Raw genomic sequence first — 23,473 nt, 5'->3', positions numbered from 1 at the left:
TTTTAAATCCATTTTCACATCGAGTTTTGAGTCTTTTAAGTATTAAAACAATACAGCTTTTTTTGTGAGTCTTATTACGATTTGGACCTGTACGAATCAAGGAAAGAGTTTTAGAAGAGAATTGGATCAATATACGCCAAAATAGGGGAAGAATTAAGATGGCGACTGATCGGTACTCTATGCTACTGACTAATTTTGGAGGCACATTGCCACAAATCAATGGAGAAGGCGCCGTATAACGATTGGTGGAGGTTAGGAAATCTAGTTTTGTGTCTAAAATTTAATTGCAATATTGGATACATTTTGTAATCATAATAGCACTTCCAATGAAGGGGCTTTTAAGTGAGTTTCTTAACATCAAATCATCAAAAATAATTAAAATGAAAGAAAGAGAATAGAGATGGGTTCTTAAGTTTCTCATTTTTATAAACAAGGGTTAAACCCAAATGCCACATGTCTTATTCCAATTTGTTAATTTTTATTTTTCATTTAAAATTTAATTAAATAATAAAAATAAACTAAAAATAATATTATTATATTAATGAGTATCTAGTCATTGGAGATGCTCTAGTGACGTTGCTATCTATGAGACAAATACAAATACTACTCTTTTTTATTATTCAAAGATAATAATAAACTTTCATATAGTATGGTTTTAAATGAAAATCTCTTCTGAAGTCATATTCAAATTAAAATGACAAAACATTTAAACACGTATGATTCAATATTTATGGGTGCATTTTGATTCAACCCATTTAACTTTTTTTTCCTTAAAAATAGTTGAATAAACTATAAGTATGTAGAAAATAATATGTAACATAGAAAAAATAATATTTCAGATTTATGTTAATTATGTTTTTCAAAAATAGTCAAAATATTAATGGATAGTCTTCGATACATTGAATAGAAAAAAATCTACAAGTTTTTAATGACTAAATCTTTATGTCTACGGTGGAGATTCATCTGACGGTTATTAATCCATATTGTTATGTGATTATAAATAGAGGATTATCTTTCTATCTACCACAACTTCACACATCCAAAAAAAAAATTTATGTACACTACTTCAACCATTTTCCATTCATAACTTTCTTCTCTCCGTTTCTCTCCTCTTATCTCTACCCTGCTGCTTGTTTTTATAAACCATCTATCTCATTTCTTAGATTGTAAAGGTATGTTATGCTGATTTGATTTGCAGTGTCACTATTTAACTGTTTTATATACAATTTTTGTTGAAGAATATATATATATATATATATATATACTCACTTTAATTTTATATTCAAGCTATGATTATTTTATGTTTTATTTATTTGATTAATTTGTTGAGAGGAAAGGTCAGAGTAAGATAATTTTCTAATGTTATTTTTTTTGTTGATGTCAAAATGAAATTATATTTATATTTATATGTATGATATTTCTACACGATATATGTTTTCTCTGTCCCATTGTTTGTGAAGACTCCAATTTGATTAAGAGTTCTTCTTAATCCAGGGGATGTCATCACTATAGAATTCAGATCTGAACATAGTGTTATGCAATTGACTTATACTATGTGGTTTGAATATCGTCAAGCAATAGTTTTAAACATCTCCTTTTAAAACCCTAATTATATATATACATCAGTTCAAGTCGTTTTTTTTTGTTGCTTGATAAGAATAATTTAAGTCTCGGAATCGAGTCTCCAAATGCATTTTACCCTCGTTGCCCTTGAGTGATTAAAAAAAAATACTTGAGCGCATCATCGAGTGTCTACATAGTTGATTATAATTTTAGGGTTCCCATAAATCTCAGTTTTACGGAGGACCAATAGTGAGTGGACTCTTTCACTTATTAGTGTTGCACAAAAAAAAGTTTCGTTAATTCTTTTTTTTTTTAATCATTATAAGAAAAGGAACGAATGTCTTTTTGTTTGTATAATGTTATCCACAACCATATTTTTGTAAACCTATCGCATTTTGACTAATCTATGGCTTATTACTTTTGTATACTGATAGGATTTGCAATGGATAACCTCATCAACATCCCAAAAAACCCATCACCATCAACCTCCGGCCTTCCTCCTCCTCTACATGTCACACCACTACGAATCATTAGACCATCTGATGACTTCAACAACTACTCCTCTGGTATTGGTCCAAGTACTGCTCCAAAAAAACAAGGACGTGGTCGACCAAAGGGTTCCAAAAACTTGAAGACCCCAGTGGAGAAGCCAAAAACAGAAGATCCCAAAAACAAAAAGGTGCTCTCTCCCCGAAACTTTGATTCAGGGATAACCGAAGCAGAAAGGGAAACCGGAAATCAGGAGATAGTTGAGTTGGTTTTGAAGCGGTTTGACGCGGTAAGACGGAGATTTTGCCAACTAAACCTCCAGAAAGACATCCTTACAACAGCGAACGTTAATTGTAGGACTATGGGGGTCCAAACTAATATGAGAAGGAGGATTGGTCTTGTTCCTGGAGTACAAGTAGGTGATATTTTTTATTACTGGGGTGAAATGTGCTTAGTCGGGCTTCACAAACAAACGGTTGGCGGCATTGATTATATGACGGCTAATGATGGCGCAGTAGAACCTCTTGCAGCAAGTGTGGTTACATCAGGACAGTACAATGATGAAACCGAGGATCTTGAATGCTTGATTTATTCTGGATATGGCGGAGCGGATAAGAACGGTTTACCTCGTGATCAAACTATGGACAAAGGAAACCTTGCACTAGATACCAGTAGAAGAATAGGAAATGACGTTAGAGTCATCCGAGGTAGACGCGACCCCAATGATGACACTAGAAAGGTATACATTTACGATGGACTTTATCTAGTTTCTGAGACGTATTCTGTGATAGGAAAAAGCGGGCGTAAAGAGTTCAAGTTTAAAATGGTGAGGAAACCAAATCAACCTAATTCTGGTTATGCAAACTGGAAATTAGCTGAAGAATTGAGGATGCACGACCCGAGGCAGGGTTTTATACTTCAAGATCTTTCTTTTGGAAAAGAGGTTTTACGAGTGCCGCTGGTTAACGATGTAGATGAAGATGACAAAACAATTCCTGAAGAATTTGAATACATCACATCTCAGCATCACTCAGGAATGATGCTTGATTTAAACATCGATCCCCAAGAACTTGGATGCCAGAATTGTCAAGGTCAGCCATGCTTTCATCAAAGTTGCATTTGCATGCGAAGAAATAGTGGCGAGTTACCGTACCATAACTCCATTTTGGTTTGTCGTAAACCATTGATTTATGAGTGTGGTAAATCTTGTTCATGCTCCAACGACTGTGAAAACCGATTGGTTCAAAACGGTTTGAAGTTACACATGGAAGTGTTCAAGACGACAAATTGTGGTTGGGGTTTACGTTCTTGGGATCCAATCCGAGCCGGGACTTTTATCTGCGAGTTTGCTGGTGTGAGGAAGACAAAAGATGAAATACAAGAAAACGATAATTTCTTGTTCGACTCATCTCGATTTTATATGAGGTTTAAGTGGAACTACGAACCTGAGCTTGTGTGTGAGGATGTATGGGAAAGTGTTCCTGAGGTTTTCAATCTTACGACGCAAGTATTGATAAGCGCCAAGGAAAAAGGGAACGTTGCTCGATTCATGAATCACAGCTGTAAGCCTAATGTTTTCTGGCAGCCTATTGAATCTGATACATACGTTCGCATTGGGCTTTTTGCGATGAAGCATATTCCTCCAATGACAGAGTTAACATATGACTATGGAGTTTCTTCTGTAGAGCGTATTGGAGAAGATGAGAGGCTTTACAAAGGCAACAAGATTTGTCTCTGTGGTTCAGTCAACTGTCGTGGCTCTTTCGGCTGATTTGTACTCTATATATCATCATTTGGTTCTTTTGTAATTTGTTTCTTCTAATTTCCTTTTTTTTTGTCATTTGATTTCTTTGTTTTCTCTGAGAACAAAAAAAAAAAAAGTCCTTTGTTTTCTTTCCTACAATTTAGAACAAAAAAAAAAAAAGTCCTTTGTTTTCTTTCCTATAATTTATTCTTACCTTGTTCAACAATTGAACTGAAGTTTAGAATAACCATGAGAAGACTTAATAAATAGGAAAGTCTCAGTCACTTTGAAACTTGGATTTGAACTTAGCTTTATTAATTGAAACGTAGAACTTGGACTTAAGTTATCTCACCTAGGGGCTTGATAATCGTGTCATGGGACTTATACATTCGAAGTTTTTTTTTACCATTTTTATCGCTTTTGCTAACTCTGAATGGCTAGACTATATTTTAATCTAGTACCAATCCTAACCTTAACCACTTTTTTTATATCTTGTGCATTCTTGTGCTTATATTGACATGTGAATATATTTTGACCAAAATATATATTTATATATATATTGACATATGAATATATATGCAAAAATTATGAAGTATACTAATCAACAAAGCTGATTTTTATTAGGATTATAGATGTGGAAAGAATGGAATGGTTAGAGAATCTTTATGAGGCTTTTGAATTTTTTTTTCCTTGATATTAAAGTTGAGAGAAAACAGGTTATTATCCTCATTGTATAATTCTTCCCAACAAAAAAAAGGAGGAACCAATATTTTTGTGTAACTCTTCCACTACCACTTTTTAATATGTCCATGTCTTCTCTTGGCCCGTGAGCTCACCCTTGATTTGACGGTCTGTATCACCATATTCTAGAGGCTTTAAAGATTTTTTATCGACCTTACAAATCAACAAATGATCGGTGCTACCATATTCTAGAGGTTTTAAAGATTTTTTATTGACCTTACAAATCATCAAATAATCTTTCTTCATATTGTTTCCTCACTTTGCACAATACAGAAAATCATTTTCTGGTAGGTCACTCATCCTGAAATTGCTCCAGTCCAAATGTTTAACTATAAAATTTTCTCATAATGTTTGACCAAAAAATATAAGTGCAATTTCATAATGCAGATACCCAAATCAAATATGTTGGGCTCATCTCAAATACCACATTATTTTAATATAGTTTTTTTTTGTCAACTGATTATAGCAAGTTCTCGGCTATAATAGTACTTTTGCAGCATTTTTTGCTCAAAAATATGTTTTTGAAACCAGTTTTTTTATTGAATGTCATTAAATCTTTATATTCATATCCAAAAAGTTTAGTTAACTCTCTCTACTATCCTTATAACCAAACACATTTAAAATATTTTAAATATCCATATATACAATGTTCTACAATTAATATATATATTTAGAAGATTTATTCCAGATTAAAAAATTTATTCTCCTATCATCTCTTTTTTATTTTAAAATTTAAATGTAAAGAATCATTATATTATACATAATGTTAATGAAAATATATATTTTTCTGCATATATTGTGATTTAAGTTTTTTTTTAAAACAAATATATATTACTCAACTAATATAAAAGTGTTTGTTCAACATACATATATAGTAAATTTACCGTATATAATAAATTATAAAATTTTAAGAAGTTTATAATTTAGAACTGAAATATCTAAACTTAATAATTTTTTTAAATTATAAATATTTAAACATATTAAATTTCAAAATAACACAAACGAGTTATATTACATATCGGGTTATATGACATAACATGATTGAATTGATAATACTTAAAGATAAAATATTATTAATATGATATTTCAATACGGGGAAAATCATCATTTTCCTGAACAACACCAATATAAAATATATCGAATCATACAGATTTAATTAAGATTGTATTAAACAAAAGTTGTTGTGCTGCGTATTAAAATAGAATATTAACAAAAACGAAGAAAAATAACTTGTCTCGCGGTATACTACGGGTCATAATCTAGTTTATTTATTAAGTTCATCCAAATTTTAAATGAATTTATATATTATTTTGAATATTACTTGATACAAAAGTTGAAAAAACTTTATGCAAACCAATGATAATCTTTTATAATAAGCTTCTACTATATTCTAATCTACGGTACAGCGTGAGACAATTTTATACCTAAATTCTTTTAATATTAAGTCGTAATTATTTTTAAAATTTTATTTTGTTTTATTTATTTATGTATAATTGTATTTTGATTGGTTAATTCTAGGATTTAATCCGTGGTATATGGAGAAACAATTTTTTACATAATTGTAATTAATCAAGTTAATTAGATATGTCTAATTGTATAATTCATTTAAGAAAATAATAAAATAATAATTTGAAAAATGAAAAAGGAATAAATAAAAAACAAAAACGCTCGCTCCTCTCTCCTCCGTCCAGTTCGCCCTAGCCGTCAAAAGAGCATCTGCTCTCTAGCAATGGTGTAGCTATGGCTCGCCGGCGTTGGATCCTGCTTGTGTGTTGCTGCTCCGTCTCTCTCCCGTCAAATTCAAGCTCGTCTTGATTTAAGATCTCGTTTAAACCGTACTCCTGGTTCAAATCCGGCGTTACTTCTACCGTGGTCTGTCTTCTCTTTTAGTCTCTGGCGTTCAACTTACGGGTCCACCGGAATCACTTCGTCTACCGGATTCTTCCCCGGCGCTTGCCCAAGTGTTGTCGTGTCTCGTCATGGATATGGGCCTAAGACCATCTCCAATGGTTTTTCCTATTTTTACCTCTAAAATAAAAGAACTCTATAATAGAGGTGACTTTTGCTCCAATGCATACCTCTATTTTTTCCTCTAAAAATGAATATTCCGTAGAGATTCCTTTTTATTTTACTATTAATACCTTTTACTTATAAAAGTTGCAAACTAACCTATTTATTTTAGTATTTGTGAAACTTTCATAAAATTATGATATTATTTAAATTTTTAACATTTATAAATATTATTTAAATATCATATTTATTAAAAGAAATACATTGCATCATATAAAATAATAAAACATAGTAGATTTTTTTAACCATCGACATTAGTGTATTTTTCCCACAAATGCTCAATTAATGCATTTCGAAGTGAAAAATGAACTTCTTTATCTTTGATTTTTCTAAATCGACCTAGATATTCTTGGGATCGGATATCATGAATACAAGGAAGTATACTTTTCTTCGTGAGTTTCCAAAAGAGTTATATAGAAAGTATAAACCAAAAGAGAATGAAGAATATTAAAATATAATACTATGCTAATAAAGGGAGGCAAAATAATCTTACGTGTAACATAAGTTGTTGGTCAGAGACTGAAGTCCATCAGCGGTGAAGTTGTTCTCATCCCAAAGAACGTGGTAATGAGCAGGTCGAGAAGTGCCATGTTAATGTAATTTTGATTAGTTAAACACTTATTAAATCTCACCCACACAATCACATGAGATTATGGGTGTTTCACTTGTATATTAGATTTCCTTTTTTCCACAACGGGAATGTGTAATTTGGACGCCACATGCTTAAGGTACAATATCGGTCAAACACAAGATTCACGATTACAATTTAATTGTTAAAGTTTTTTGTCCGGTCAAATACAACATGCACTGGCCTCGATTATACCATGTCTTGTCAATCCAAACATTCACAAACCCAATTAAAATTTGATCTTTTACAAACATTGTCCATTAATAATTTACACATGCATTGGTTAATTATTTGAGTTTGACCGAAGGAAAACATGCATTAGTTAAAAATATGCATAGACAAACATTAAACTATTTAAATATATATTTTATTTATTTTGATCGTAAATATAAAAGTGTTAAAAGTTTAAGGACCATTTTATAAATAAAAAAGTTCAACTCTATTATACAGGAAAAAATAGAGTTCCTTTATATATAGAGGAAAAAATAGAGATCTCTATAATAGAGGTAGAAATAGAGATGGATTGGAATAGATTTTACTCTAAAATAGAGTCAAAAAGCAAATATAGAGGTGGGCTGGAGATGCCCTAAGTCTCTCTCAATGAATTTTGGGAGAGCCCTTCTCTCCTAGTCTGCTGCTAACCTTCTTCTGGTGATTTCCTCACCGGTTCTCCCTCCCCTTAGCTTCTCCATCAACCTTGCTTCCGGCTCTTTAGCCATCCCATAATATCAGGTTATGCTGGTGTCTTCCGGTCTATCTTTTGCTCCTCCCCGTCCTATCTGCCGCCATGATGTTTTCTCGCTTGAGCTAAGTCTTGCGCGGAGGAACCTAAAGCTGTTTCTTTGATGGGCCTGGTCCAATACTTCTTGGACATGTGGGTGTGTTTTCTCCTTAGTGGGCTTACGTTTTGGCTCATTAATAGAGTATGTCTCAACTGCCCAACCATGTTTCTTGTGTGGCTGTTCGGTGTGTTCTTCAAGGTTTGATGGGAGTCACCGGCTGGGTTTTGCATTGCTGAATTTAGAAGACCTTGTGTTGGACATACTTCTGTCCATCACTCTTGCTGGAGGGGATATACTTCTATACTCCTCCCTGATTTTGGTTTTGCTTCTCTTTCCAGGTTATTGGAGAAAAGCATCCCACCGTCATCCTTGCTTCCATGACGCTTGTGTATTCAACCATCTTGGTGCCCTGTCACCTTTGTCTTCTCATCCAATATTATGATTGTCTTGTCTGTCTCAGTGGCGAACTAAATCTCGACCAATATCTCAGCTTGTGTATTTGGTGTTGTCCAAAGTGTCTTCTTACTTTTTCGCTATATTGTTTTAAATTATCAAAGTTTCCGCGACTACAGTTATTGTCTAAATGTTAGGATTGCTTTGCTCTTCATTCTATCTGCTTGTATCTTGTCTTTGGACTTGCTTTTGGATCAAGGAGTTGATTAGTGTGGTATAAAATCTTGGTGTACAAAAAAAGAAAGAAAAATAATTTATCCATATTGTAGCACAGATTAATGATATTTTAAATTTATATTAATATCAACTAAAACTTGTAACATCCATGAACCAAATTGTAGATTTTGGGGATGGGTGTGATACCAGGGTAGTGTCGATCAACACCAGCAATTTTTGGTTCGACCAGATCGTTTTAAATCGTCCAATTGGAGCTTTTTGGCTTAAGTGGAATTCCAAACCGGGATATATAAGTGAGAACTCGACCTGAGGGTTTCGGGAAAATCACTTTGTGCCATATAGAGAGAGAAATAGAGAGAAAAGATAGAAGAGAGAGTGTTCTTGAGAGATTGTGGTGATTCTAGGCTTGTTTGAGAGATATATTCTTGTGGAGTGGAGATCTAGGAACAAAGGAAAAGATTTCTAAAGGTTGGATTTGTCGTCGTTGCGCCAGAACTTTTTGCAAAAGAGGTAAGTGCATGACCATGGGTGATCTAAGTCTGAGAATCTTTTGTTTTGCTTGTTTTGTGGCTGTTTGTGTTGTTTTCTTGTATGTTTGTGGTTGGTTGTTGGTTCCCTTGAGTTTCTAGGACCTTTGGGTGAGTTTCGGGCGATTGGAGGTTTTGGGCAGCGGATCTACGACTTTCGGCTTCGAGCAGAACGTGTCTACGGAGTCGGTGTCGATCAACACCAAAAGGATATCGATCGACACTAAGGGGTTGGAGGAGAGGTGGTGTCGACCAACACCAAGGGGTTGGAGGAGAGGTGTCGATCGACACCAAGGGGTTGGAGGAGAGGTGTCGGTCGACACCAAGGGCCAGTTCGTTCGACACCAACCTGTTCAGCAGACTCAATTGTTGTTAGTGGTGTGCAAGTATGTGACGTGGAATCATGACGATGAGGAGGAAGATGATCTAGGGTCTCGGTTATTGTGTTATGGTTATGTTATTGATGTTGGAACCTTGGATAGAGTTATGCTAGGTTGTTTGATAAAATGGTTAGGCATGTTATTGTATTGATGATATGGTTGTTTTGTGTTGTTGGTATGTTTCGCTGTGCATATTGGTTGTTGTTGGTTTATTGATGAGTTGTGGTTTGGTTAGTTTAATTAAGTAGTATGGGATGCTTAATTATATATTTTTATTATTAAAAAAAAAATATCTGGTCGGAATGTTTCAGTTTGGTATCAGAGCCCTTACGGTTCTAGGATGGTTAAGTGGATGGTTTAGAGCGGTTTAGGAATTTAATTGGTTGAGTTATTTTCATGTTGCTTGATGTATGATGCTGTGTGAGGGAATTTATTATGAGTAGTTAGTCGATTGCAAGTGGTATGGAGTCCTAGTATCATCCTCTTCGAGCCTTAAATGAGATTCGACGGTAAGATGTGTTCTTTGTGTGCGGTTTGTTTGTGTGCTTAGCCTTCTGTTCTGGTAGTGCAGATGGTTAGAGAGGGTGCTGTTGCTGGTCGTGGACGCGGACGTGGTCGTTGTCGTGGTAGGGGCAGAGGCCCGGTGGTTAGTGATACCACGGATTAGAGGGTGACAACTGAGGGCGTCGGCGAGTTGCAGCGCTTCTAGGAGGGGTTTATGAGTGTGGCCGGTGGAGGTGCCGATATGACCGTAGGCGGGGGCCGAGGTGGTGGATGCACAATATCTTCAGATGTTGGTACAACTACGGCATGTGGGTGCAGGATTTTTCTCGGGAGGCACGGATCAGAGTGTGGCGGATGAGTGGAGAGAGCGGATGGAGGATATTTTCCAGTCGCTCTGGTGACTGACCAGCATCGGGTGGACTTGGCAGTGCACTACCTGTCGAGAGATGCACATGTGTGGTGGAGGTCGCTGACACGCAGGAATATCGTCGATCGTGTTATCATAAAATAGAGTTCTTTTGGAGTTTTGACTTGTGTGTCATGTGGAAAAAGAAATTTGCACGAGATTTCTAAAAATGGGAAGTTTCCATAAATAGAAAGTTTCCAAAAATGGAAAGTTTTGCATGAGTTAGAAGTTGTCTATTTATGGAAAGGGTGCGTGTGAACATCCAAAGTGGTTGGGATGTTTTGGAGTCTGGCCTAGGAGTGGCCACAGTGGAGGTGACGTTCCGGGAGGGAATATGGTGGTTGGTAGGACATTGTGATGCCTTACGCGGATCACGGGGGGTGGTCATGGTTGATGAAATGCTTATAGACGTTATGAATGTTTGTTGTAGGGGCGGGGGTCCGAAACAACTCATGAGGAGATGAGGGTTCTCCTGAGGGAACGCAGGGTTCCCTAGATACCGATAGGTCGAGGGACTGCGGTTCTGAGGATGGTAGAGGAGATGGAGGTTTTCCTGAGGAGATGGGGGTTCTCCTATTACCGAGATCTTGAGGGTGACGACGGTGTGGCTCGAAAACAGAGGGTCTGATATTGTGATCGGTATGGCTTGAAGGTTGCGACCTAAGAGCAAATGAGTTGGCGGCAAAAGTGTCAAGGACGTGGGAATAAGCATTGTAACTGGATGTGGGTTTTAGGAGATTGATGGGGGTTCAATCTTAGGTTTTTGGTTGAGACCGGATGCGGATCTCGGGGTTGATGGGGGTTTAGTCTCGGGGGTTATGTGTGTTGACCGAGAGGCTTAGGTTTATGCTGGCCAAGGGGCAGAGTTTTGTTGTTTGGGAAACTCTAGTTTGGGGTTGTCCGGTGGAGTTTGGTTTGTGCTGACCAGTGGGGACATGGTGTATGGACCACGGGTTCAGGTTGTGGTGTGAACCGTTGCGACGGTGGAGATTTTTGTAGTTGGGGTGCGGTGTTGCGGGATTTGAGGACAAATCCTTGTTGGTCGGGGAGAATTATAACATCCGTGAACCAAATTATGGATTTTGGGGAAGGGTGTCGGTGGACACCAGGGTAGTATCGATCGACACCAGCAATTTCTGGTTCGACCAGATGATTTTAAAACTTCCAATTGAAGCGGTTTGATTTAAGTGGAATTCCAAACTGGGATATATAAGTGAGAAGTCGACCTAAGGGTTTTGGGAAAGTCACTTTGTGCCGTCTAGAGAGAAAAATAGAGAGAAAAGAGAGAAGAGAGAGTGTTCTTGAGAGATTGTGGTGATTCTAGGCTTGTTCGAGAGATATGTTCATGTGGAGTGGAGATTGTGCTAGGAACAAAGGAGAAGACTTCTAAAGGTTGGATTCGTCGTTGTTGGGACAGAACTTTATGCAAAAGAGGTGAGTACATGACCATGGCTGATCTAAGCCTGAGAATCCTTTTTTTTTGCTTATTTTGTGGCTGTTTGTGTTGTTTTCTTGTATGTTTGTGGTTGGTTGTTGGTTTCCTTGAGTTTCTAGGACTTTTGGGTGAGTCTCGGGCGATTTGGAGATTTTGAGAAGCGGATCTAAGACTTTCGGCTTTGAGCAGAACGTGTCTGCAGAGTCGGTGTCGATCAACACCAAAAGAGTGTCGGTCGACACCAAGGGGTTGGAGGAAAGGTGTTGGTCGACACCAAGGGCCAGTGTCGGTCAACTCCAGAAGGGTGTCAGACGACACAAGAAGGGTGTTGGTCAACACCAACCTGTTCAGCAGACGGCTGATGCTTGTTTTCCTGGTTTGTTGTGTTTGCTTGTTGTTTGTTAAACATTGGTTTCTTAGTTGTTTGTGTGTATAGATCAGTAGATACGATTATTGCCTCACTAAGTATTTTTGATAATACTTACGCATTGATATGTATATATTTTACACTCTTTCATCATGCATTTGTTATTCATTTTTTTTTCTTAACTCATTGTTTTGCATTGTTTTTAGTCTTTTTTGTATAATATGCATATATAGGTAGTCTTTGCATTGATCCTGCATACATTTTGCATATTGTAGTTATTTCAGGTGTTTAGGAGATGTCCAGGCTGTTGGAACAGAATGGAGGTTGAGACATGCGGCTCAACCAAGCATGCCTGGAATGGACGTCATGTGACTCGACCGATATGCGACTTGGATGCACTCCCAGGAAGAAGTACCAGTATCCCACTCGATCCATCATGCCTGGAATGGATGTCATCAACGCTCGAGCCACACTCCAACATCAACGCTCGAGCCACGCTCCATCATCAATGTTCGAGCCACGCTCCAACATCCACGCTCTAGCAGCATTCCAAACTCCCTCACTCGAGCCGCTCGACAGCCGACGTTCCGAACTCCCTCTCTCAAGCCGACTTCGTCTCCCGTTCGAGCCTCACCAATCGAGCCAACCGCTAAACTCAATCGAGCCAATTTCAACCACGCGCTCGAGCCACCATTCGAGCCACCAGTTGAGGGATTTAGCTTTCGACGTCTTCATCAAATTTGTAGGGAATTGAGTCATCTTTCCAATGCCATTTATTTCGAGCCAATCGGAGGTATGGTTCAAGAGTTATAATCGTTTTAGTGGATGCGTATACACCCAGCTCGAACCAACACCACTCTGGATCGAGCCAACACCACTCTGGATCGAGCACTTCTAAGACAAGCTTTTCAACCATAGTCCTGCTCGCAACATTAGTACAACTACCACCATCAATAATTAAACTACATAAATTATCTTTAACCAAGCATCGCGTGTGAAACAAGTTTTCCCTTTGTGATTGTTCCTCAGCCTTAGTTAGAACACTCAAAGATCTCCTCGCAACAAGCAACTCTCCTTTAGTAGGGGCTTCCAAACCCTCTTCCAAAGAGTCGTTTTCCGAACGCTCTTCTTCAGATTCTACTTCGCCATTATCTCTAAGGACCATGATTCTTTTGTTGGAACACTCGCTTACATAATGCCCAAGTCCTTGACACTTAGAGCATCTAATATCCCTTGCCCTAGTGTTCACCTCCTTACCCTTTCCTTTTGGTCTGAATCTAGCAGTTTTGGCTTGACGAATGGCTTGTAGTCCTTTTGGTAGCTGGGCTTTTCCTCCTTTTTAAAACTTGGTTTCCCTAAACTGTAGTTGGTCTTGGCGGTGCTGTAGCTGGATCGAGAATTCTTCCGTTTGATTTGCTGTTGGAACATGACTGCCTTGTGAAGAATCTCCTCAAGTTCCACATAGTGCTGGGTTTCTAGACGGTCTTGGATTTCTCGGTTAAGACCTCCCATGAATCGCGATATAACAGCTTCTCCATCTTCTTGAATATCAGCTCTTAGCATAAGGGTTTCCATTTCCTTGGAAGTACTCCTCGACTGACTTGCTTCCTTGAACCAAATTCCTCAAGCGCTGATGTAGATCGTGGTGATAATAACTCGGCACAAATCTGCTTCGCATGACGGCTTTCAGCTGGTTCCATGTTTCGATCGGTATATCTCCGATATGTCTGCGGCTGGTAACAAGTTGATTCCACCAACTTAAGGCATGGTCGTAGAAATCAGTAGCAGAAAATTTAACCTTGTTGACCTCAGTTACCTCTTGACAAACAAAGACTAACTCAATTCTGCTCCCACTCCAAGTAAGTGTCCGGGTTGCTGGTTCCATGGAAAGCGGGAATCTTGAACTTTAGACCTCCCAAAGGATCTCTAGGGACTGGACGGTCTCGTCGACACCTACGCTGACCACTGTGTGAAGAACCGTGACTGTAATACTCCCTGGTCTCGTCGTCTTGCCTTGGTTCCTCATGGTGCTGCCTTTGATGCTGATTTTGTTCCGGGTTGTCTTGATTCAGATGTAGAGTGCCAAGTTTTTGATCAAGCATGGTTGCCATGGCTGCTGTGACTGATTTCATGATTCTCCTTTCCAGGCTAGATGTAGATAACTCTTCCTCTTCTTCAGACGTCACCATGGTACCTGAAAATCAAATCAAAGATCCCACAAGTAAATAGTTCCAAAAACACGGAAATAGAAACGGATCTGGAAAAATATGAAAACGGTTCAAAAAAATTCGGAAATCAATTTTCAAAAATAATAGACTTAAAGCTGATCCAAATGCAATTGATTTTGTAATTTTTGAACAAGCAAAACATTTTATAAAACTCTTGCAAGATGAACAAAGAATGTGGGAAAAACAGAAAGTAACGATTGGAATTTCAAAACCTGGTTGCAAAGTGGCTCTGATACCACATGATAGAATCCTGGGTGAGGATCTATTCCCATGAACACACTTTGCAAGGTTTTGAAGAGGGATGAATAAAATGGTGAAGAAGAATGGATGGAAGATGCAGCGGCAGAGAAGGTGAAGAGGTGGAATTGCAGCGGATTGAAGGGGGAGAACGAAGTGTACTTCTCAGAGAGATGGAGAACTCTTGGACTACAAGCTTGATTACAACTTAGATATGACACACTAGGAAGTAAACAAGTTGAGAAGATACTACACACTTCTCTGATAAACAAGTAGAAAGAAGTTTTTTGATTAAAATGTTTGATGAAAAAGAAATGAGAACTACATTGTTTTTTTTTGTAGGAGAAGGAGGACGAAGGAGAAGAGGATAGAAGGGAGAAACATGCAAGAGCATGCACAAGATCGAGCTCATGCAAGGACATGCAAGAGTCCACACTCATGCAAGCTCATGCACAATGTCTTGAAAATAACAAAAGCAATAAATGCAAAAAGATAGAGAAAATAGGCCAAGGCTTTGTAATGGGTCTTGGACCACGACATGGGCTGGCAAAGGGGGTCTTGAAAGTGTTACTTAGGCCTCATTAAAAATTTTGTCAAGAAAACCCAATGAGACAAAACTTGACAAGGGAAAAAGAGTGCATAAGCAACACTTAATCCTTTACCGAGCACCTTGAGCTGTGAGCATCGTCCAAATGGTTTGAACCACGTCTTCCTGCTTCTTGTCCAGTTCCTTAATTAGTCCATTGATAGCTTGGTTGAACCTCCTGGATTTTGACCTTGTTAGAGGACCCGCCGGAACGATGAACGCTTCCTCCGATGCTTCCGCTAGTACAAGCTGCTCCTCCGGTGCTTCCTCTGGTTCAAGCTGCTCCTCAGGTCCGTTTGGTTTGGTTGAGCTGTCCATGGTCTCATCAGGTTGGTTCGTGCTTCCCATGAGTTTCTAGGAATTTTGGGTCAGTTGTAGAGTTGGAAAACGGTTCTTCGACTTTTGGCTTAGAGCAGAACGTGTCTGCAGAGTTGGTGTTGATCGAAACCAGGTGGGTCTCGGTTGACACCAAGGTGTTGACGGCGCGGAGACTTCGCGAGTGTCGGTAAAGGGTTTCCGGGTCGAGGAGGGATGTTTGTCGACAATGAGGAGCAGTGTCGGTCGATACCAAGGAGCAGTGTCGGTCGACAGGTGTCGGTCGACACCAGCAGGTGTCAGTCGACACCAGGCAGGTGTCGGTCGACAGGTGTCGGTCGACACCAGCAGGTGTCAGTCGACACCAGGCAGGTGTCGGTCGACACCAACCCTTTCAGCAGGCGGCTGATAGTTGTTTTTCTTGGTTTGTTTGTGTTTGTTTGTTTCTCGTTAGACATTGGAATCTCAGTTTCTTGTGTGTATAGCCCAGTAGATGGGAAGATTGCCTCACTAAGTGTTTATGACAATACTCATGCATCTCAATTTGTGTTTATGGTGCAGGTAAAGACAAAGTGTGATCGTGGAATCAAGGCAATGAAGAAGAGGATGTTCTAGAGGCTTGATTGTTTGTTATATGTTGCTGTTAGAGCATCTCTAATGGTCCTCTATTTTTGACTCTAAACTCTATTATAGAGTAATTTTCCAATCAATCTCTATTTTCACCTCTATGAGGCTGCTATTTTTTTCTCTAGATATAGAGGAACTCTACCTTTTCCTCTATAAATAGAGTTGAACTATTTTATTTGCAAAGTTGTTCTCTTAATCTTTAACTTCTTTTATTTATGACCAAAATAAATAAAATAAGTATTTTTAAGAACTAATACTATAAATTTAAGTATAAATATTTATTCTAAAATATTGAGACTACCATTTGCAAAAGATAATTTTATGAAAGTGTTACAAAATTTAAAGTAAAATGGGTTAGTTTCCAATTTTTATAAATAAAAGGTGTTACTTGTAAAATAAAAATAGAATCTACTTGGAATATTCTTTTATAGAGGAAAAAATAGGGTAAACCATTGCAGAAAACTTATCTCTATTATAGAGATCCTTTATTATAGAGGAAAAAATAGGGAAAACCATTGGAGATGGTCTTAGGTGGCTAGAATGGAATGTAGTGGTCTAGGACGGATGTTTAGATTTTGGGTTCATTGTTCTATAACTTGGTTTATGATATTGGTATTGATGGTTAGGTGTTATTGTATTATTATTTGATTATTTATTTCATTGGTTTATTGTTTGGTTATTTTTGCTGTTTAGTTTGAATGTGGTTAGGTAGTTAGTGAATATGGAATCACTAGGTTATTATTATTATTATATTAAAAAAACGGATCGGATCGTTTCAGTAAAGCATAGTATTATAGGACATAAGCAGGTGACTCCGCAATTTTAAATCGACTACAATTTTATGTCCATAAGCAGGTGACTTTGGCGGACAAAACCCATGACAGATGTAGGGTTAACACTTAGAAGATGACCCGCTACATTTTCATACATATATTATCCTATTTTTCTTCAGATAATTAAGAGGTTATCCGCTTACATCTATATATTATCTCAAGCCAGGAATCTTACAATTTTATATAGTTTTCTCTTAAATGTTATTTGAACTGGTGACTTCTAGACTTTACCGGAGAGTCTTTATCAATTGAGTTATTATCACTTGATATATTATGAAAGCATGAAGATTTCTTATGCTACAAAATGGTGGTGTAGGACTCGGGAAGATGGTTTCGCGCCTTGAAGAAATCATGGAAATTGGATGACGTGGCATTATGTTTGAAGACTGCTTGATTGGATGACAAGATATTATCGTATCAACTAGAAGATTTACACTTATCCTTGTTTAGGAAACTAGGTTATAGGAGGGTTCCTATATATTGGTTTGTAAAGGCAAACAGGTTGTTTGGCCATCAAGAGAGATAGTTTGAGACTTAAGAAAATATAAGTCTTGAGAGCTTTTGTATTAGAGAGTTATTGAGAATTGGTCAGTGACAAGTCTTAAGCAACTGTGTGTAAAACTGATTAAACACATCTTGTAAGGTGGTTTAAGTGAATCTTAATATTAGAACAAGTTTTGTTCATTACTGGCTTTGCTTTGTTTTTACATATTATGCTATTTTGATATGGGTAAATGTTTTTGTAAAAAACACAAACTTATAAATATATTAAAAATGTATGAATTTGACCTATTTTCATATTTTTATTGACTGATAACTTATAGGTATAGTGATTTTAAATCCATTTTCACATCGAGTTTTGAGTCTTTTAAGTATTAAAACAATACAGCTTTTTTTGTGAGTCTTATTACGATTTGGACCTGTACGAATCAAGGAAAGAGTTTTAGAAGAGAATTGGATCAATATACGCCAAAATAGGGGAAGAATTAAGATGGCGACTGATCGGTACTCTATGCTACTGACTAATTTTGGAGGCACATTGCCACTAATCAATGGAGAAGGCGCCGTATAACGATTGGTGGAGGTTAGGAAATCTAGTTTTGTGTCTAAAATTTAATTGCAATATTGGATACATTTTGTAATCATAATAGCACTTCCAATGAAGGGGCTTTTAAGTGAGTTTCTTAACATCAAATCATCAAAAATAATTAAAATGAAAGAAAGAGAATAGAGATGGGTTCTTAAGTTTCTCATTTTTATAAACAAGGGTTAAACCCAAATGCCACATGTCTTATTCCAATTTGTTAATTTTTATTTTTCATTTAAAATTTAATTAAATAATAAAAATAAACTAAAAATAATATTATTATATTAATGAGTATCTAGTCATTGGAGATGCTCTAGTGACGTTGCTATCTATGAGACAAATACAAATACTACTCTTTTTTATTATTCAAAGATAATAATAAACTTTCATATAGTATGGTTTTAAATGAAAATCTCTTCTGAAGTCATATTCAAATTAAAATGACAAAACATTTAAACACGTATGATTCAATATTTATGGGTGCATTTTGATTCAACCCATTTAACTTTTTTTTCCTTAAAAATAGTTGAATAAACTATAAGTATGTAGAAAATAATATGTAACATAGAAAAAATAATATTTCAGATTTATGTTAATTATGTTTTTCAAAAATAGTCAAAATATTAATGGATAGTCTTCGATACATTGAATAGAAAAAAATCTACAAGTTTTTAATGACTAAATCTTTATGTCTACGGTGGAGATTCATCTGACGGTTATTAATCCATATCGTTATGTGATTATAAATAGAGGATTATCTTTCTATCTACCACAACTTCACACATCCAAAAAAAAAATTTATGTACACTACTTCAACCATTTTCCATTCATAACTTTCTTCTCTCCGTTTCTCTCCTCTTATCTCTACCCTGCTGCTTGTTTTTATAAACCATCTATCTCATTTCTTAGATTGTAAAGGTATGTTATGCTGATTTGATTTGCAGTGTCACTATTTAACTGTTTTATATACAATTTTTGTTGAAGAATATATATATATATATATATATATATATACTCACTTTAATTTTATATTCAAGCTATGATTATTTTATGTTTTATTTATTTGATTAATTTGTTGAGAGGAAAGGTCAGAGTAAGATAATTTTCTAATGTTATTTTTTTTGTTGATGTCAAAATGAAATTATATTTATATTTATATGTATGATATTTCTACACGATATATGTTTTCTCTGTCCCATTGTTTGTGAAGACTCCAATTTGATTAAGAGTTCTTCTTAATCCAGGGGATGTCATCACTATAGAATTCAGATCTGAACATAGTGTTATGCAATTGACTTATACTATGTGGTTTGAATATCGTCAAGCAATAGTTTTAAACATCTCCTTTTAAAACCCTAATTATATATATACATCAGTTCAAGTCGTTTTTTTTTGTTGCTTGATAAGAATAATTTAAGTCTCGGAATCGAGTCTCCAAATGCATTTTACCCTCGTTGCCCTTGAGTGATTAAAAAAAAATACTTGAGCGCATCATCGAGTGTCTACATAGTTGATTATAATTTTAGGGTTCCCATAAATCTCAGTTATACGGAGGACCAATAGTGAGTGGACTCTTTCACTTATTAGTGTTGCACAAAAAAAAGTTTCGTTAATTCTTTTTTTTTTTAATCATTATAAGAAAAGGAACGAATGTCTTTTTGTTTGTATAATGTTATCCACAACCATATTTTTGTAAACCTATCGCATTTTGACTAATCTATGGCTTATTACTTTTGTATACTGATAGGATTTGCAATGGATAACCTCATCAACATCCCAAAAAACCCATCACCATCAACCTCCGGCCTTCCTCCTCCTCTACATGTCACACCACTACGAATCATTAGACCATCTGATGACTTCAACAACTACTCCTCTGGTATTGGTCCAAGTACTGCTCCAAAAAAACAAGGACGTGGTCGACCAAAGGGTTCCAAAAACTTGAAGACCCCAGTGGAGAAGCCAAAAACAGAAGATCCCAAAAACAAAAAGGTGCTCTCTCCCCGAAACTTTGATTCAGGGATAACCGAAGCAGAAAGGGAAACCGGAAATCAGGAGATAGTTGAGTTGGTTTTGAAGCGGTTTGACGCGGTAAGACGGAGATTTTGCCAACTAAACCTCCAGAAAGACATCCTTACAACAGCGAACGTTAATTGTAGGACTATGGGGGTCCAAACTAATATGAGAAGGAGGATTGGTCTTGTTCCTGGAGTACAAGTAGGTGATATTTTTTATTACTGGGGTGAAATGTGCTTAGTCGGGAACAAAAGTCCTTTGTTTTCTTTCCTACAATTTAGAACAAAAAAAAAAAAAGTCCTTTGTTTTCTTTCCTATAATTTATTCTTACCTTGTTCAACAATTGAACTGAAGTTTAGAATAACCATGAGAAGACTTAATAAATAGGAAAGTCTCAGTCACTTTGAAACTTGGATTTGAACTTAGCTTTATTAATTGAAACGTAGAACTTGGACTTAAGTTATCTCACCTAGGGGCTTGATAATCGTGTCATGGGACTTATACATTCGAAGTTTTTTTTTACCATTTTTATCGCTTTTGCTAACTCTGAATGGCTAGACTATATTTTAATCTAGTACCAATCCTAACCTTAACCACTTTTTTTATATCTTGTGCATTCTTGTGCTTATATTGACATGTGAATATATTTTGACCAAAATATATATTTATATATATATTGACATATGAATATATATGCAAAAATTATGAAGTATACTAATCAACAAAGCTGATTTTTATTAGGATTATAGATGTGGAAAGAATGGAATGGTTAGAGAATCTTTATGAGGCTTTTGAATTTTTTTTTCCTTGATATTAAAGTTGAGAGAAAACAGGTTATTATCCTCATTGTATAATTCTTCCCAACAAAAAAAAGGAGGAACCAATATTTTTGTGTAACTCTTCCACTACCACTTTTTAATATGTCCATGTCTTCTCTTGGCCCGTGAGCTCACCCTTGATTTGACGGTCTGTATCACCATATTCTAGAGGCTTTAAAGATTTTTTATCGACCTTACAAATCAACAAATGATCGGTGCTACCATATTCTAGAGGTTTTAAAGATTTTTTATTGACCTTACAAATCATCAAATAATCTTTCTTCATATTGTTTCCTCACTTTGCACAATACAGAAAATCATTTTCTGGTAGGTCACTCATCCTGAAATTGCTCCAGTCCAAATGTTTAACTATAAAATTTTCTCATAATGTTTGACCAAAAAATATAAGTGCAATTTCATAATGCAGATACCCAAATCAAATATGTTGGGCTCATCTCAAATACCACATTATTTTAATATAGTTTTTTTTTGTCAACTGATTATAGCAAGTTCTCGGCTATAATAGTACTTTTGCAGCATTTTTTGCTCAAAAATATGTTTTTGAAACCAGTTTTTTTATTGAATGTCATTAAATCTTTATATTCATATCCAAAAAGTTTAGTTAACTCTCTCTACTATCCTTATAACCAAACACATTTAAAATATTTTAAATATCCATATATACAATGTTCTACAATTAATATATATATTTAGAAGATTTATTCCAGATTAAAAAATTTATTCTCCTATCATCTCTTTTTTATTTTAAAATTTAAATGTAAAGAATCATTATATTATACATAATGTTAATGAAAATATATATTTTTCTGCATATATTGTGATTTAAGTTTTTTTTAAAAACAAATATATATTACTCAATTAATATAAAAGTGTTTGTTCAACATACATATATAGTAAATTTACCGTATATAATAAATTATAAAATTTTAAGAAGTTTATAATTTAGAACTGAAATATCTAAACTTAATAATTTTTTTAAATTATAAATATTTAAACATATTAAATTTCAAAATAACACAAACGAGTTATATTACATATCGGGTTATATGACATAACATGATTGAATTGATAATACTTAAAGATAAAATATTATTAATATGATATTTCAATACGGGGAAAATCATCATTTTCCTGAACAACACCAATATAAAATATATCGAATCATACAGATTTAATTAAGATTGTATTAAACAAAAGTTGTTGTGCTGCGTATTAAAATAGAATATTAACAAAAACGAAGAAAAATAACTTGTCTCGCGGTATACTACGGGTCATAATCTAGTTTATTTATTAAGTTCATCCAAATTTTAAATGAATTTATATATTATTTTGAATATTACTTGATACAAAAGTTGAAAAAACTTTATGCAAACCAATGATAATCTTTTATAATAAGCTTCTACTATATTCTAATCTACGGTACAGCGTGAGACAATTTTATAACTAAATTCTTTTAATATTAAGTCGTAATTATTTTTAAAATTTTATTTTGTTTTATTTATTTATGTATAATTGTATTTTGATTGGTTAATTCTAGGATTTAATCCGTGGTATATGGAGAAACAATTTTTTACATAATTGTAATTAATCAAGTTAATTAGATATGTCTAATTGTATAATTCATTTAAGAAAATAATAAAATAATAATTTGAAAAATGAAAAAGGAATAAATAAAAAACAAAAACGCTCGCTCCTCTCTCCTCCGTCCAGTTCGCCCTAGCCGTCAAAAGAGCATCTGCTCTCTAGCAATGGTGTAGCTATGGCTCGCCGGCGTTGGATCCTGCTTGTGTGTTGCTGCTCCGTCTCTCTCCCGTCAAATTCAAGCTCGTCTTGATTTAAGATCTCGTTTAAACCGTACTCCTGGTTCAAATCCGGCGTTACTTCTGCCGTGGTCTGTCTTCTCTTTTAGTCTCTGGCGTTCAACTTACGGGTCCACCGGAATCACTTCGTCTACCGGATTCTTCCCCGGCGCTTGCCCAAGTGTTGTCGTGTCTCGTCATGGATATGGGCCTAAGACCATCTCCAATGGTTTTTCCTATTTTTACCTCTAAAATAAAAGAACTCTATAATAGAGGTGACTTTTGCTCCAATGCATACCTCTATTTTTTCCTCTAAAAATGAATATTCCGTAGAGATTCCTTTTTATTTTACTATTAATACCTTTTACTTATAAAAGTTGCAAACTAACCTATTTATTTTAGTATTTGTGAAACTTTCATAAAATTATGATATTATTTAAATTTTTAACATTTATAAATATTATTTAAATATCATATTTATTAAAAGAAATACATTGCATCATATAAAATAATAAAACATAGTAGATTTTTTTAACCATCGACATTAGTGTATTTTTCCCACAAATGCTCAATTAATGCATTTCGAAGTGAAAAATGAACTTCTTTATCTTTGATTTTTCTAAATCGACCTAGATATTCT

The 23,473-nt window shown here is 35.5% G+C and overlaps 1 protein-coding gene and 2 long non-coding RNA genes across 4 annotated transcripts; 2 read left to right on the top strand and 1 right to left on the bottom strand.

Moving 5' to 3' along the window:
* Positions 1-898: 898 nt before the first annotated feature.
* On the top strand, positions 899-3,945 carry LOC147924574 (histone-lysine N-methyltransferase, H3 lysine-9 specific SUVH7-like). Of its 2 annotated transcripts, XM_087494024.1 has the most exons (3): positions 1,040-1,172; positions 1,998-2,759; positions 2,844-3,945. In XM_087494024.1, exons 2-3 carry the CDS (start codon positions 2,006-2,008, stop codon positions 3,821-3,823), a joined length of 1,734 nt encoding a protein of 577 aa, XP_087350150.1. In that variant the 5' UTR covers positions 1,040-1,172; positions 1,998-2,005; the 3' UTR covers positions 3,824-3,945. The 2 variants fall into 2 exon arrangements, with proteins under 2 accessions (XP_087350149.1, XP_087350150.1); XM_087494023.1 differs by having other exon boundaries at positions 899-1,172; positions 1,998-3,945.
* An 8,471-nt stretch (positions 3,946-12,416) lies between these two features.
* Positions 12,417-15,165, bottom strand: LOC147924573 (uncharacterized). The gene is made up of 2 exons (XR_015586315.1): positions 14,083-15,165; positions 12,417-13,999 (listed from the first exon to the last, which is right to left on the bottom strand). It is a non-coding gene; the product is annotated as an uncharacterized LOC147924573 (long non-coding RNA).
* A 3,801-nt stretch (positions 15,166-18,966) lies between these two features.
* On the top strand, positions 18,967-20,538 carry LOC147924572 (uncharacterized). Its single transcript, XR_015587371.1, has 2 exons — positions 18,967-19,097; positions 19,927-20,538. It is a non-coding gene; the product is annotated as an uncharacterized LOC147924572 (long non-coding RNA).
* The last annotated feature ends 2,935 nt before the right edge of the window (positions 20,539-23,473 follow it).

Source organism: Camelina sativa, chromosome 17, assembly GCF_030686135.1.
Source record: "Camelina sativa cultivar CO46 ecotype springtype chromosome 17, ASM3068613v1".
NCBI classification, from domain to species: domain Eukaryota; kingdom Viridiplantae; phylum Streptophyta; class Magnoliopsida; order Brassicales; family Brassicaceae; genus Camelina; species Camelina sativa.
This window is presented reverse-complemented; position numbering and strand designations above follow the sequence as displayed.

Bases quoted from the DNA above. Each gene is read 5' to 3' on its own strand.
- LOC147924574 (XM_087494023.1), top strand. From the start codon at position 2,006: ATGGATAACCTCATCAACATCCCAAAAAACCCATCACCATCAACCTCC.